This window comes from Zophobas morio, unplaced genomic scaffold (genome assembly GCF_036711695.1).
Source record: "Zophobas morio isolate AGI-343-1 ecotype UQ-CSIRO unplaced genomic scaffold, CSIRO_AGI_Zmor_V1 ptg000031l, whole genome shotgun sequence".
In the NCBI taxonomy this organism is placed as follows: Eukaryota; Metazoa; Arthropoda; class Insecta; order Coleoptera; family Tenebrionidae; genus Zophobas; species Zophobas morio.
The window spans coordinates 6,205,610-6,222,441 of record NW_026972136.1 but is presented as its reverse complement, the minus strand read 5'-3'; the positions used below and the strand labels follow the sequence as shown (position 1 = coordinate 6,222,441).

The following is a 16,832-nucleotide window of genomic DNA, read 5'->3' as shown; positions in this document are numbered from 1 at the left end:
ACTTTCATTATTACGTAATGTCAATTTGACATTTGTGACGGGTCGGGTTGCGGGTTATTACATTTCCACAGACTAGAATTTCTTCAAAATAAAAATCCTGACAAGCGGCTTTAAATTCCGCCTTTTCACGCAATAATGGCCACCAACATCTCAAAAGTTCCACTCCTGCGAGCCATCGCGGTAAGTCCCTAAATAACCCCAACAGACCTGTTATATAAACACCGCACCACATCAAACCAATTTTAAATAATTCGCAGGCTCGCGGCTTCGCAACTTCACCAGCCCCCGTGAGCGGAACCACCACCTACGAAGTCAAAAATACCACCCTACCGAACCATGTAGTGGTGGCTTCAGCCGACAACGAAGCCTCCCTGTCACGAATTTCCATCGTCTTTAGGTTCACACTGCACAAATTTTACCCCACAGTTCTCACGCTGTAGTTATAGGGCTGGCTCCCGCAACGAAACCCCTGAAAACACCGGCGTCACTCACACACTACGCATCAGCGCCGGATTGTCCACCAAAAACGCGTCACAGTTTGCCATCATTCGCAACATTCAACAAGCGGGGGCAAACTTAACTTGCACGTCAGACCGCGAAATCGTCGCTTACACTCTAGAAGGAACACGACAAGCCGTGGAGAAAACTTTACCTTTCCTCACAGAAGTGGCAACTAGGCAGATTTTCAAACCGTGGGAAGTGTCAGACACCGTGCCCCGACAGCGGCTTGAGCTGGCAATTCGCCCTCCACAGGTTTGTATTAGCACCCATTTAACAACTTTTATGATGCAACTGTCAAAAGCGGCAGTGCCAACATTGTCATTGTAAATTTCATGGCCTACTAGTCAAAAAATAATACAATAATTAATACCTAATTTTCCTAACCTCAATTTATTTCTAGCTGAGGGCCGTCGACTTGCTGCACAAAGCCGCCTTCCGTCGCGGTCTCGGCAACTCCCTCTACAGCGCCAAGTACCACCTAGGCAACATCTCCTCCGAGACTTTGCAACACTACGTCGCTACGAACTTCACCGCGGGTCGCGCTGCAGTCGTCGGTTTGGGAGTGGACCACTCACAGTTAGTACAGTACGCCCAAAGTCTGTCTCTGGAGGGCGGCGAGGGCTCCACCCCCGCGTCTCCATACATCGGGGGCGAAATCCGATCCGACAAAGCCGGGGCGCTTGCGTTTATTGCCATCGCTGGTCAAGGCGCTGGCCTGAAAGACGCCAAACAGGCCCTCGCGTTCGCCGTTTTGCAAAGAGCGCTGGGTGTGGGGCCCCAGGTTAAATGGGGGGCTGTGGACAACGGCGCTTTGAGCAAAGCCGTGGGCAGCGCCATCAACGACCAGTTCGCCATAGGCGCAATAAACGCAAGCTACAGTGACACGGGGCTCTTTGGGGCGCTGATTGCCGCGCCTGCGGCTTCAGCCGGGAAGTTGGTACAAGCGGCCGTCAAGGTTCTAAAAGGGGGTAATTTGACAGATGCTGACGTTAATAGAGGGAAGAATCAGCTGAAGGCGGCGATTCTTTTGGATAATGAGAGCGGGTCGGAGGCGATCGGGCTCTTGGGGACGCAGGCGGCGCTTGTGGGGGCAGCCAAATCGCCGAGTCAGTTGGCAGCCGAAGTGGATTCGGTTAGTGCAGCGGATGTGAATGCGGTAAGTTGGTAGTCGTGATTTAGCGACATGAATGACATTTGTGTTTCAGGCTTTGAGGAAAGTAGGCGGGAAGCTGTCAATAGCGTCGTACGGCAATTTGGGCACCATACCCTACCTGGATGAACTAAAGTAAATGGTAGTTTATTAAAGTAACTTATTTTTTTTCTGTATACATTATTACGTGTAAAAAATATTTACTTCATTATACAAGTTGAAGATTTTTGGCATCACTTATTGTTAAAATAGAAATCACAATGTGTAAAACTGCCACCGGGGTTAAATCGCGGCGACCACAATTATACTTAAGAATAATAAAATGATGATTACCCAGTATATACAAGTTTTGTCCTTGGTTTCGACGACGGAGATATGTGTAGTTTCGGTTCTGACTCTGGAATCTGTTCGATCCACGTGGGTCCCTAAATCATCCAAGATTTCTAAAAATTGCAATTTTAATTATTAGAAAACGCGAGACGTATTGAAATCACCGTTGTGTAAATCCACTTCATCTGAAATCGTGTGTGCTATGTTTTTCTGACGCGAAATAATCTGCGCCAAACTTTCCAACCCTTGTTCTTGTTCCCCCAACATCCTCTTTTGATCGGCTCTCAAATCACTAACTGAGTAATTTGACACGTCAGGCTGCTCATCGCTGTGTGTAGGCCCCCATGTGGACATCCCACTCTGCCCCAAGAGTCTGTTGCGATCTTCCTGGACTTTGGTAGACACCTGCTCGTCGAACATTTTCTGCATTTGGATAGCTTTGGAATGTAAAATTTCTACTTGGCGTGTTCTCCTTTCGGCTTCAGCAGCAGTACTAAAATTTCTCATTAATTTAATGCGCTAGGTGATTTTAATCAAATACATGGAGTCATTTCTGGTGGTGACATCCAGCTTTTGTTTCAACTGTCCCACTTCATTGTTGTATTGCTTTAGCCGTAAACGAATGGTCGCTGATAAATGGGCGTACTTGTCAGTGTTTCGTGATAACCTTTGTCTTTGCATTAGTTGCTCCATTATGTCTCTATGGAGTTTCTCACATGACTCGTGTTCCAAGAGCCTGAAAATTATGTTTTCAAGTCAACAAATTTGTGCCTGTTCTGGTGTTTACCATGGATCATCTCCTAAATTGAGAAGCGCCATCGTTCAGGGTTTTCTACCAGCAGCTACTGGGTTTATTGAGTATTTATTTCAGGACGTACTATGCTATTCTCGCATTTTTGTTAGCACAGGATCTGAGTAAAATTAATAAATTACACTGGGACTGGGATGGAATAAATGTAACTATTTGGTGATATTTTGTCGATATAGTTGGCTGCATTTTGGTTTTTTGACATTTCTCGTGTATTGTTGGTTGCATAACCTACAAAAGTTATTATTAGAGAATTTTTTACTTATTCTCGTTTCTCACTTATTTAACACCTCAGGGACACTCATTCACTAAAGCACACCATCTTCACACCTGCATTTATTAGATAATTTACGTACAATAACTGAACTACTACAAAAACATTTAAAAATAAAAACAATAGTTACAGTCACTGGCAAAAAAACGATCCTTACAATAATAAAAAATGCACAAAATTAAGTAAATTTTCAGTTACTACTGAGGTAATTCCTTATGGCATCGGTATCTCTCTGTAACCACGCTGCATTTAACCGGATCGTCTCTACAGCTTGCTGCACAGTCCTCTCCGTCCCAGAAATATCGTGCGCTTTAAAGAACTGCTCCACCTCCTTGGCGGACTCTTCGCTGGCGAAATTCTCCGCGACGAACTTCACCAACCTCGTCAGGAGATACCCTTTGTACCTATCGTTGAACAGCGCCCAGTTATCCACGAAGAACCGCCACGCCAGGTCCCTGCCGACCCTCGACATCGCCACGGAGATGATCACGAACACGGTATCCTGCGCCCTCACTTCGTCCTGAAACACAGCCCGTCATCGACGCATCTACCTCCCGTTGGTACTCACAGAAATGGCGAATTTGAGAACTTTGGACAAGATTTCCGAGTCTTTGGCGGCCCCTAGCGCCCTGCTGATCCTGTCTTTCTCTTCATGCAAGTCCACTGATCTGTATAGTTTCAGTAAAGTGTTGTAGACGTCTTCGCCTCCCGCCCTAAGTACAGTTTTGTAACAGGCACTTCGTAAGTCGGCCGGTAAAGTTTGACTAGAATTGACGTGAGCGTCGAACCGTTTCTGCGCCTCGCCGATTGTGTCGTCGTCATCGAGCCACGAGAGCCTGCCGAGGACCAAACCGCGAAGGAGAGTGTCCAGGTGGCGCTCGGTCGGATCTGGGTTCCAACCTAAACGTTTCGACACCTTGCTCAGTATCCGTTTCTGGTACTACGCATACAAAGAAAACGGCAATCACTATTGGCTATTCTAGCTACTGCGAAATGGGTAAAGTGCGATTCTTCACACTGCAGTCTACTTAATTTAACATTAAAAAAAAACTCTAGTAGGCCATGAAACCTATTTAACACGTTACTTGACAGTTGGCTGACCAATCAGCGCACAGTATGAAGAAACGTCAAAAAATTCTAAACATGCACATACGTACCGTTCTGAACTCGTCCACGCAATCCGTATAACTCAACAACATATTCAGTTTGACCAAAACGTTATTAATGGATGACCAAACCGTGTAATCCGCTTCATCTTCATACGCCTCTAACAATTTCAAAACTTCCACCGTGTTCGTGTGACCGGCTTGGACCATCGCAAACAAATCATCCAAGAGCCCTAACCTGTCCAGAGGGGGCAAACTCCTGTCTTTTATAGCCGGGATAAACCTCTCCAGCAACTTGGGTTCGTACTGGGTACGATAAAACCCGACGGTACCTGGGTTGACCTTAACCCAGTCACCCGGACCCACGTCCGGAATAACAACTTCCGCTTCTTTCGTTTTAAGTACAGTGCTGACAGTTTTGCGCTTCGACGTCGTTATGGAGACGGGGATCATCCAGAGGAAGTCTTCCGGAGGCTTGGATCCGTCAGCCGTATATTTGCTTTGAGATAAAGTAAGTACTACGCCTTTGTTGTCGGGATCGGGCCGACTGGTCACTTTAATGACCGGAAAACCCATCTGTTTGGTCCATGTGGACATGACCGCGCCCACTGGTTTCTTGGAGGCTTCTTCCAGAGCGGCCCACAGGTCCTCGGTGAAGGTGTTTTTGTACTGGTGACGGGTTAAGTACAGGTTCATGCCTTTGCGGAAGTCTTCGTCGCCGATGTAGTTGTGGAGCATCCGAATCACGGAGGCGCCTTTGTTGTAGCTGATGTCGTCGAAGATCTCGTCGATTTCCGATGGGTGCCCGACTGGGACTTCAATCGGGTGGGAGTTCTTCAAGCAGTCGAGTTCCAGGGCGCGGATGTAGGTGTCGTTGACGAACTGGGTCCAGATATCATACTCCGGGAAGAGGTGGTCCACGCAGAGGTACTCCACGAACGACGCGTATCTGTTGGAACATTTATTACGGTTTTAATAACTTCAGACAGCTACTCGTACCCTTCGTTCAGCCACAAGTGGGTCCACCACTCCATTGTCACCAGGTTCCCGAACCACTGATGCGCCAGCTCGTGGCCCACCACCAGCGCGATCCACTGCTTCTGCACCGCCGACGTGTTCTGCGTGTCCACCAGCAGACAGGTCTCCCTATAAGTAACAAGGCCCCAGTTTTCCATAGCCCCGGCGCTGAAGTCGGCGATCGCTATCAAATCGATCTTCGGCAGCGGGTACGCTATGTCGAAGTAGTCTTTGTAGTAAGGTAGCACTTTGGTGGCGACCTCGAGCGCGAACAGCCCCTGCTCCTTCTTGCCCCTCGGCGTGTACACCCTCACCTGCACCCCGTCGGCCGACTTGTCCTCCACGTAGTCGTACTCGCCCACCACGCACGCCACCAGGTACGTCGACATGATGGGGGTGGTCTCGAAGTCGTAGCGGATCAGGCCGGAGGTCTCCTTCGAGTGCTTGACGGGCATGTTGCTGAGGGCCACCAGGTCGCGGGGCACCGACAGGCTGATGTCGAAGGTGGCCTTGAGGGAGGGCTCGTCCCAGCAGGGGAAGCAGCGGCGCGCGTCCGTCGCCTCGAACTGGGTGACGGCGGCGTAGCGCTCCTCGCCCTGCTGGTTCTGGTACTTGCTGCGGTAGAGGCCCTTCATTTTGTCGTTCAGCTCGCCCTTGAAGGTCATGCTGAGGGAGTAGGGGCCGGGCGCGATGGGTTTGGCGAAGGTGAAGGTGACGGTCTCGTCGTCGACGGAGAAGGATGTGGTTTTCGGGGATTCGAGGACATTGTTGCCTTTTAAGGTTACGTTCTGGATTTCTAAGTCTATGGCGTTAAGTACGATTTCGCTTGTTTGCTTCACAACCTGAAATCAAAATGGCAACTTTTAGTTTGAGGAAAATATTTTATATCAAACAATAAGTCCATCATTCTCCTATACCCCCTTTACCGAACAGATGGAGTTGTACAAGTGGATTTGTTGGCCATATACAGTTTCCGACATCTAACAGATGTACCAATAAAAATTAATAACGCGATTTCCCTTTGCAGAGGCCGCCAACAACAAAAAAAAAACATTCACCGGATATCTGTTTATATAACATGTGTATTTCCATACAGGCTGCGTTCACTCACAACAGCTCGCTGCACGCAATGCTTTTTTGTATAATTTGAAGGGGATATGTGAGTTTTTTTGATAAAGTTTTCAGTGTATTGAATACTCGTGATTATTTACTCCTCCAGACAATATTATAAGACTTTATTTTAAATTATATCTCGGTATTAAATAAAACTGTATTTATTTAACTACGAGTTTTATCACACTGTTTAACTACTCAACATTTTTTAAGTCGATTTGATTATGCAGCGCTCAAGTCAAGGCGTCTACATAATGTAATTCAGAAAATGTTTCCTAAAGACTGTAGGAGAAACTATGACCCTAAAAGAATTTTTATAAGTACTGAATTTGCTATTTAATCATCAATACAAGATAACATTTTTCTTACATAACACTGTTATATACACTGTTCGCATCGGTTTTATTTGCCGATAACATTTATTACTAGTATTGCTCGATAAAAAAGCAATTACTATTTTATTTCTTGAAATTGAATGTTTAAATGTACATATGTGGACATGCCATACGCTGTTTGACCTTGTAATAAACAGACTACAGTGAAAAAATTCATAGGTATTTTGTTATTATGCACTCGTAAAAAAAATTCAGTGCCTTTTTTAACATTCAACACGACTTTTGTTAAGCGTTCGAGATTCAAGAGTTGCTATGTATGTAGGTACAGTTCAAATTTTTTATTTATGCACACGTGACCAGAACTCAACGTATGAAGCAAGAAATACGACTTCCGACGAAATATTATAGATGTCTTTGTCCATAGTTAATATCATCAACAATTTTAGTAAACGCTAGAATTCAGTGATTAAAAGCGTTTTCCGTTAAAGTTAGATAAGAAATACTTACAATGTTGTAATTACATGTCTTTGAAAGCTTAACAGTTGTTTCACTTACCAAAATACATAATTAATTTTATATTATATACGTCTACTTTTAAACCCTCGTTGAGGTTTTAAGAGATTTGGGGTTCGATTGCGCTTTGGATTTGCTGAAATTTGGTCTAAGGTTATTTACACAGATCATCCCTCGCCTCTGAAGCACATTTTTTTTTTAAATTATAAAATTGGAGTTTTTCCATAAAATAATCATCGAAATATGTTTTTTTAAATAAAATAATTATTATTATCGACTTCACCATGATTCTTTTTATTTTTCGACCTTGATTTCCCTCGTACTTACTGCGAGCATTCCTCAAAATACAGTGAAATTTTATGGAATCTGTCAAAATTACTAAAACATAACCTAACAATTTGCCATGTTTCGAATAATAAAATAATTAACTAATAACATTTGGCCAGTAAACACAAACAGAAGATCTGTCTTCTATCGACAGATACACAGACAAACAGATCAGGACAAATAGGCAGAAGAGAGATCGGAACAGACAGACAAGTGGGGACAGATAGACAGATAGATCAGGACAGACACACAGATCGCGTCAGCCAGACAGGCAGACAAATGACAGATCGAGACAGCCAGACAGATCGCAAAAGCCAGACAGATTGGGACAAAAAGACAGACATCCAGACAGATAGACAATAGACAGACAGATAGATCAGGACAGACAGACAGACAGAAGACAGATCGGGTCAGACAGACAAATCGGGACAAAAGAGAGATCTGGACAAACAAACACATCGTGATAGAGAGACAACACATCGAGACAGATAAACAGACAGATAGATCGGGACAGATAGGCAAACAGATCGAAACAGCTAGACAGATCTGGACAAACAGACAAGATATATAGATCGGGACAGACAGATAGAAGACAGATCGGGACAGAAAGCAGATAGGGACAGAAGACAGAATGGAACAAACAAACACATCGGGACAGAGAGACAAACATATCCAGACAGATAAACAGACAGATAGATCTGGACAGACAGACGAAGTGATCGAAACAGCCAGACAGATCGGGACAAAGAGACAGACATACAGATCGGAACAAACAAACGAATAGATCGGGATAAGCAGACAAATGGGGAGCGATAGACAGAAGACAGATCAGAACACACAGACAGATCCGATAAAGGACAGATTGGGACAAACAGACAGATCTGGATAGACAGCTCGGGAGAGACAGACCGACCTAGACAGAGAGATACACAGACAGATAAACAGATCGGGACAACCAGACAGATCGCAATAGCAATACCGATTGGGACAGATAGACAAACCGGGACAGGCAGGCAGGCAGGCAGACAGACAGACAGACAGACAGACAGACAGACAGACAGACAGACAGACAGACAGACAGACAGACAGGCAGACCGACAGACAGATCGGGAACACAAACAGACAGACAGACAGATCGGGAAGACAGATAGACAAACAGACAGACAGACAGACAGACAGATCGGGAAGCCAGACAGACAGATCGGGAAGACAGACAGACAGATTGGGAAGACAAACAGACATACAGATCGGGAAAACAGACAGACAGACAGACAGACAGATCGGGAAGACAGACAGATCGAGAAGACAGACAGACAGATCGGGAAGACAGACAGACAAACAAACAGACAGATCAGGAAGACAGACAGACAGACAGATCAGGAAGACAGACAGACAGACAGACAGATCAGGAAGACAGACAGACAGACAGACAGACAGATCAGGAAGACAGACAGACAGATCGGGAGGACAGACAGGCAGATCGGGATAGACAGACAAATCGAAAAGACAGACAGAAGACAGATCAGGACACACAGACAGATCGCGACAGAGGAACGTTCGGGACAAACAAATAGAAGACAGATGGGGACAGAAAAATAGAAGACAGATCTGGACAGACAGGCAGACAGATCGAGACAAAAGAGAGATGTGGACAGAAGACAGATCTGTACAAACAAACACATCGTGACAGAGAGACAAACACATCGAAACATATAAGCAGATAGACAGATCGGGATAGACAGACGGACTGATCGAAACAGCCAGACAGATCAAGATAGACAGATTGGGATAAACAAACACATCGGGACACAGAGACAAATATATCGAGACAGATAAACAGACAGATAGATCTGGACAGACAGACGAACTGGTCTAAACATCCAGACAGATCGGGACAAACAGACAGACATACAGATCGGGACAAACAGACTGACAGGTAGATCAGGATAGACAGACAAATCGGGAGCGATAGACAGAAGACAGATCAGAACACATAGACAGATCGCGACAAAGGACAGATTGAAACAAACAGACAGAAGACAGATCGGGACAGACAAATAGAAAACAGATCTGGACAGACAGACAGACTGACAGACAGATCGCAATAGCCATATAAATCGGGACAGATAGATAAACCGGGACAGGCAGACAAACAGGCAAATCGGGGGGAAAGACAGACAGATTGGGATAGCCAGATAAATCGGAAAGACAGAGAGAAGACAGATTAGGACACGCAGATAGATCGCGACAAAGGACAGATCGGGACAAACAAATAGAAGATAGATCGGGACAGACAAATAGAAGACAGATCTGGACAGACAGGCAAACAGATCGGGAAGACAGACCCGGACAGACAGACAGAAGACAGATCAGAACACACAGACAGATCGCGGCAAAAGACAAATCGGGACAAACAAATAGAAGACAGATCGGAACAGACAAATAGAAAACAGATCTGGACAGACAGACAGACATACAGATCGAGGCAGACAGACAAACAGACCTAGACAGACAGACAGATCGTCATAAACAGACAGACAGACACATCGGGATAGACAGATACACAGACAAACAGATCGGGATAGACAGATAGAAGAGAGATTGGGACAGAAGAAAAATAGATCGGGACAGACAGACAGACATACAGTTCGGGACAAACAGACTGACAGATAGACCAGGATAGACAGACAAATCGGGAGCGATAGACAGAAGACAGATCAAAACACACAGACAGATCGCGACAAAGGGCAGATTGAGACAAACAGACAGATCTGGATAGACAGCTTGGGACAAACAAACAGAAGACACATCGGGTTAGACAAATAGAAAACAGATCTGGACAGACAGACAGAGCGGGACAGACATACAAACAGATCGGGACAGATAGACAGATCGGTACAAACAGACAGATAGATCGTCATAAACAGACAGACATACTGGCACAAACAGACAGACAGACACATCGGGATAGACAGATAGAAGAGAGATTGGGGCAGAAGAAAAATAGATCGGGACAGACAGACTTATCAACAGACAGATCGGGACAGACAGACGAACTGATCGAAACAGCCAGACAGATCGGGCCAAAAGACAGGGATACAGTTCGGGACAAACAGATTTGCAGATAGATCAGGATAGACAGACAAATCGGGAGCGATAGACAGAAGACAGATCAGAACACACAAACAGATCGCGACAAAGGACAGATGCGACAAACAGACAGATCTGGATAGACAGCTTGGGGCAAACAAACAGAAGACAGATCGGGACAGACAAATAGAAAACAGATCTGGACAGACAGAGCGGGACAGACATACAAACAAATCGGGACAGATAGACAGATCGGCACAAACAGACAGATAGATCGTCATAAGCAGACAGATATATTGGCACAAACAGACAGACATACACATCGGGATAGACAGATACACAAACAAACAGATCGGGATAGACAGACCGATCGGGACAGACAGATAGAAGAGAGATTGGGACAGAAAAAAAAATAGATCGGGACAGACAGACTTAACAACAAACAGATCGGGACAGACAGACTAACAGCAGACAGATGGGGACAGACAGATAGAAAACAAATCGGGACTGACAGATAGATCGGGTCAGCCAGACAGATCGGGACAGAGAGACAAACACATCGAGACAGATAAACAGACACACAGATCGGGACAGAAGACAGACAGACCGACAAACAGATCGGGACAAACGGATAGAAGACAGACCACGATAGACAGACAGATCGGGACAAACAAACAGACAGACAGATCGGGACAAACAGACAGACAGAGAGACCGGGACAGACAATACAGATCAGGCGCCTGCCAGATTGGGGCAACCAGACAGATAGGAATAAACAAACAGACAGACAGACAGAAGAGATCGGGACAGACAAACAGATCGGGACGGGAGAGAAATACATCGGGACGGATAAACAATCAGATAGATTGAGCTAGACAGACAGACAGACAGACAAATAGATCGGGACAGATAGACAGACAAATAGATCGAGACAGACAGACATACAGATCAGGACACATAGACAGACAGAGAGATCGGGGCAAAAAGACAGAAAGAGAGATCGGAACAAAAGACAGATCGGGACAAACAGACAGATATGAGGCAGATAGGGACAGACAAACAGATCGGCACAAACAGACATACAGATCAGGACAAATGGACAGACAGCCCGGAACAAACAGACACACCAGGACAGACCGACAGACAGATCGAGACAGACAGACAAACATGCACCTGACGTGAATTTATCCAAAGATGTTTTTTCTTCTGAATTCATTCGCAAATTGTGTTATGTAGATTAACTTGACTAATTAAACCAATAATCTTAACCGAATGTATGAAAATTGAAAAATAATACAGTTAGAAAATTTATTTCGACTCGTGGTATACCAAACTTGTTCTTACGGGGACAAAAGTTCTGTTCCTTGTACTCTGAATGCTTATTTTTTCCATATTATGAACTTTTGGAAAAAAAGTACGACTGTGTTTATTTTCAAAAGTGTATCAGCTATGATACACACTGTATTTATCCCCACCACAAAGCTGATGACGTTATCCAAAAAAATATTTAAGTCTTCTGCAATTGTTTTGAAACTTCAGTTTTTAAATTTTGAAACAAGAATACCTTAATACATACATTAAAATTTTCGATGTATGTATTTTCATACTGAAAATTACTTACTTTATGTTTACAGTTCGGAATTCTTGTAAGTAGTAGTCAGCCGCAGTCAACGATAATTATTTGTAATCGCTTCGCTGAAAGTGATTATTTAGTACACATCAACACATCATTGTTGTTATAAATATTGCTGACTATAATGCACTCCTCAAAAATACGGCACTAATTAACCTTCTCGTACCACCGGCGACGTAAAAAATCCCAACAATACAATCCCATCAATCAGGAAGAAGTATAACTCTTTAGCATTGCAAATTCGGCAAAAAATCCGGCCATAAATTTACGCAAACCGCCCAAAATTCCTACGCCTACAACAAGCGACATTCATTTCACGCAGATCCACGTGAAAAAAACACAACTCGCCGATCCATTAGGTTCCACTCGAACGCCAGTCGTTAGAATTTCATGTTATCGCCGTTATTGGGCGATTGAAGAGTAGTCAGCCTTGCTCTCTCCAAACACGTGTGTAAAAATTAATCAAACACAATTTTTTCCGCAATGCGACTGTTGTACCTAATTACGTTAAAATCGTGAAGGTGACTCCCGAGTTCGCTTTTAATTGCAACTGCAATCGGAAAAGCGAACACAGGAAACGGTTTTTTGCACCGTTTCAAAACACAGCATTAATGCATGCAGCTCCATCGATAGCCGTTATTATCCTCATTGTTATTACAATGTAGATGTGATAATAATTACTATTCATTAGGGATCTCGTGAATCTAAGATCATTCTCGAGGGGCCTGCGAAAGGAAACTGGATCCGAAGACGTTTGTCGATCAAACGATACGATACGACACGCACCTGACGATGGTACCGTTAAACGGCATTTTTCACCCTCGACGGCACCAGACCTAACTGTACTTCAGCCCTTCTAACGGCATTCCGACCCATTGTTGGCCGCGACACCTGTTTACGAACAGTTTCGCTCGATTTCGTTTCGAACGACGAAATGTAGTACTGTTGTTACATTATTCGTACGATGTACCAGTGGTACTTTTGATAATTAATATTGGGCCGCATGAATAAAGATGAGTGAAGGTTCGCATTAAAATACAATGGAGTTTTTGCTTCGCAACGATGAATAGAAAAGTAAACATTTTTGATCTGAGCGTTTACCTGCCACAAAAGATCTTGCATAATTTGGATAAATATAGCAAGGAGAATGCAAATATTTGCTGCAAGATGCTGGTCAAATGCATTTAAGTAGGGAACAAAAGTTTGTGCAATCTTATAACTAGCAATTACACATGCAATGTACATACAAAGAAACTCTAGTCATAATCCAGTAAGCTAAATGTACATATTTCGTAAAAAGAAACGTTGATAATGTGGAGGATGTAGATTTTTTGATATATCACAAACATCCATCGTCTGGCGGTACAATATTTTATCGAATAACAATATTTCCCACGCAATATTTTAACATGATGTCATTAACTTCCCAATGGGATAAACACACGGTATTTCAACCACATATCGGATCTTCGATCGAAAAACTCGTCAAGTTGACCTTGTTTTTTGTAAACATTGTGACTTATGTCTAAAATAACCTTAAAATCTAAAAATCGAAATACGAAAACTCGAAAAATTGAAAGATCCAGAAATTGAATAGTACCGTCAAAAAATCGAGAAGTTAATAAATCGAGAAATCGAAAATTCGAAAAATTGAAAAATCTAAAATATAAAAAATGGAAAAATTGAAAACCGAAAAAGTAAACAATGGAAAAATTGAACAATCGAAATACATATTGAAAAATTCCAAAATTGAAATATGGAAAAATTGATGAGTCCATAAGTCAAAAAATTCAAAATCGACGAAAAATTGAAACATCCCAAAATTGAAAAATTGAGAAAACAAAAACCTGAAATATTGAAAAATCGGAAAATTTAATTGAAAACATGAAAAATCGAGAAATCGGGAAATCGAAACATCGAAAATTCGAGAAATCATGAAACAGAAAGTTCAAAAAATTGAAAAATCGAAAACTCCAAAAATCAATTAAATGAGAAAAATTATAAACGCCCAAAATTGAAAATGGAAAAAAAGAGATTGAAGAATCAAAAAGCCGAAACACCGAAAAATTGAGTGATTGAAAAATTAACAAATTGAGAAATTGATAAAACTGAGAAATCTCAAGTTGAAAAATCGAGGAATCGAAAGGCGGAAAATTCGAAAAATTGAGAAATCCAAATAGTATTTTACAATTTTGATTTTTTCCAAAAAATTTCGATGTTCAGGATAAAAATTCAACACAGATTCATAAACCACAATTTCAGGACTATTACTGTTTAACATTTAAGATTATTTGACATTTGGACGAAAATGAAAAATCGAGACTTAAAAAATGTAAAAATGAAATTTATAAAATCGAGAAACATGTCGGGAAATGGAAAATTAGAAAAATCGGAAAAGAAATATTATAAATTACAAATTTGAAACATCGAAAAAATGAAAGTCGAAAAATTGAAAAACTGAAAAATTGAGAAATCCAAAAGTCGAAAAAGCGGAAAGTGGAAAAATCAAAAATTGAGATAACAAAAACTTGAAAATTCAAACAAAAAATAGAAATATCGAGAAGTCGGGAAATCGAAACATCGAAAATTCGAGAGCTCGAAAAATGGAATGGATTAGTAAAAATTTTATAAACACCAAAAATTGAAAAACCGAGACAACGTGAAGTCGAGAAATCGAAACACCAAAAATTTTGAAACGCCCAAATTTGAACATGTAAAAAACTGAGATTGAAGAATCGAGAAATTGAAAAATCAAAAAGCCGAAGTACCAAAACATTGAGTGATTGTCAAATTAACAAATTGAGAAATTGAAAAAACCGAAAAACTGAAAAATAAAAAAACTGAAAAAAATCAAAACTGGAATGTTGGAAAACTAAGAAATCGAAAGTTGAAAAAAAAAACGAAAATTCGAAAAATTGAATTACAAAATTTTGATGCAGAAATCGAAACATAAAAAAATCGTAAAAGTGGAAGAAAAATTTTAAAATCGCAAAACTGAAACTCGAAAAATTGAAAAACTGAATAATTGAAAAATCGAGAAATCCAAAAGTCGAAAAAGCTAAAAGTGGAAAAATCGAAAATTGAGATAACAAAAACTTAAAAAATTCAAAACATAAAAAATCGAAAAATCGAGAAAACAAAACATCAAACATTCGAGAAATCGTAAAATGGGAGTTCAAAAAACTGGAAAATCGAAAAGTCGAAGAGTCGATAAATCGAAAAACCAAAAATTTGGAAACGCCTAAAATTGAAAATGGACAAAAACTGAGACTGAAGAATCGAGAAATTGAAGACTCAAAAAACCGAAATACCGAAAAATTGAGTGATTGAAAAATTAACAAATAAATTGAGAAATTGAAAAACCGGAAAACTGAATAATCAAAAAACTGAATAAACTCAAAACTGGAATATTGGAAAACTGAGAAATCGAAAGTTGAAAAATCAAGGAATCGAAAAGCGGAAAATTCGAAAAATTGAGAAATCCAAATATTATTTTACAATTTTGATTTTTTCCAAAAAATTTCGATGTTCAGGATAAAAATTCAACACAGATTCATAAACTACAAGTTCAGGACTATTGCTGTTTGACATTTAAAGATTATTCGACATGCGACGAAAATGAAAAATCGAGACTCAAAAAATGTAAAAACCGAAAAATCGAAAAATTGAGAAATCAAAAACTTAAAAAACAAGAAATCGAAAAACGAAAAGCAAAGAAATTTTTAAATTTGATAAATGGATGTCGGAAAATGGAAAATTAGAAAAATTGAATTGCAAAATTTTGATCCGGAATCGAAACATCAAAAAATAGTAAATTCGAAAAATCGAAAAAGAAAGAATCGAGAAATAAAAAAATTGAGCCATCGAAATATTGTAAATTACAAATTTGAAGTAGCGAAAAAACGAAAAGTCGAAGAAAAATTTAAAAATTCCAAAACTGAAATTCGAAAAATTGAAAAACTGAAAAATTAAAAATTGAGATAAAAACTTGAAAATTCAAACGTAAAAAATCGAAAAATCGAAAATTCGTGAGCTCGAAAAATGGAAAACTCACAAAAATGAGAAATAGAAAAGTCGAAAAATCGATTAGTAAAATTTTATAAACACCAAAAATTGAAAAATCAAGAAAACGAGAAGTTGAGAAATCGAAACATCAAAAATTTGGAAACGCCCAAAATTGAAAATGTAAAAAATCAAGATTGAACAATCGAGAAATTGAAAAATCAAAAACTTAAAAAACGAGAAATCGAAAAAACCAAAGCCGAGAAATTTTAAAAATCGGGAAACAGATGTCGGAAAAACGAAAATTCGAAAAATTGAATTACAAAATTTTGATCCGGAAATCGAAACATCAAAAAATCGTAAATTCAAAAAATATAAAATTTAAAAACTCGAAAAATTGAAAAATCGATAAAGAAAAAATTGAGAAATCGAAAAATTACAAATCTGAAATATCGAAAAAATGAAAAGTCGAAGAAAAATTTTAAAATCCGAAAACTGAAACTCGAAAAATTGAAAAACTGAATAAGTAATTAAAAAATCGAGAAATCCAAAAGTCGAAAAAGCTAAAAGTGGAAAAATCGAAAATTGAGATAACGAAAACTTAAAAAATTCAAAACATAAAAGATCGAAAAT

General features: G+C 40.8%; 3 protein-coding genes across 3 annotated transcripts in view; 1 reads left to right on the top strand and 2 right to left on the bottom strand.

Annotated features, from left to right (window-relative positions):
• The first annotated feature begins 14 nt into the window (after positions 1 to 14).
• On the top strand, positions 15 to 1,877 carry LOC135139459 (cytochrome b-c1 complex subunit 2, mitochondrial). Its single transcript, XM_064069700.1, has 5 exons — positions 15 to 180; positions 258 to 397; positions 447 to 753; positions 902 to 1,657; positions 1,707 to 1,877. The coding sequence occupies exons 1-5, from the start codon at positions 136 to 138 to the stop codon at positions 1,788 to 1,790; spliced, it is 1,332 nt and encodes a 443-aa protein (XP_063925770.1). The 5' UTR covers positions 15 to 135; the 3' UTR covers positions 1,791 to 1,877.
• LOC135139463 (syntaxin-8) lies at positions 1,783 to 2,958 on the bottom strand. The gene is made up of 4 exons (XM_064069704.1): positions 2,769 to 2,958; positions 2,523 to 2,717; positions 2,146 to 2,474; positions 1,783 to 2,094 (listed from the first exon to the last, which is right to left on the bottom strand). Exons 1-4 carry the CDS (start codon positions 2,798 to 2,800, stop codon positions 1,934 to 1,936), a joined length of 717 nt encoding a protein of 238 aa, XP_063925774.1. The 5' UTR covers positions 2,801 to 2,958; the 3' UTR covers positions 1,783 to 1,933.
• A 154-nt stretch (positions 2,959 to 3,112) lies between these two features.
• Positions 3,113 to 16,832, bottom strand: part of Psa (Puromycin sensitive aminopeptidase) — a 39,219-nt gene continuing 25,499 nt past the window's right edge. The window contains exons 2-5 of the mRNA XM_064069692.1: positions 5,169 to 6,028; positions 4,221 to 5,118; positions 3,632 to 4,003; positions 3,113 to 3,583 (exon numbers count right to left, since the gene is read on the bottom strand). Coding sequence (XP_063925762.1) covers positions 3,254 to 3,583; positions 3,632 to 4,003; positions 4,221 to 5,118; positions 5,169 to 6,028 — 2,460 coding nt within the window. The 3' untranslated portion in view covers positions 3,113 to 3,253. The remainder of the gene's footprint in view (positions 3,584 to 3,631; positions 4,004 to 4,220; positions 5,119 to 5,168; positions 6,029 to 16,832) is intronic.

Coding starts and splice junctions, on each gene's coding strand:
- LOC135139463 (XM_064069704.1), bottom strand. CDS start 2,800: ATGGCGCTTCTCAATTTAGGAGATGATCCATG. Junction 2,718..2,768: donor AATTTAGGAGATGATCCATG/GTAAACACCAGA, acceptor CATAATTTTCAG/GCTCTTGGAACACGAGTCAT. Junction 2,095..2,145: donor TGAAGTGGATTTACACAACG/GTGATTTCAATA, acceptor TGCAATTTTTAG/AAATCTTGGATGATTTAGGG.
- LOC135139459 (XM_064069700.1), top strand. CDS start 136: ATGGCCACCAACATCTCAAAAGTTCCACTCCTGCGAGCCATCGCG. Junction 398..446: donor CGAATTTCCATCGTCTTTAG/GTTCACACTGCA, acceptor CTGTAGTTATAG/GGCTGGCTCCCGCAACGAAA. Junction 1,658..1,706: donor GTGCAGCGGATGTGAATGCG/GTAAGTTGGTAG, acceptor TTTGTGTTTCAG/GCTTTGAGGAAAGTAGGCGG.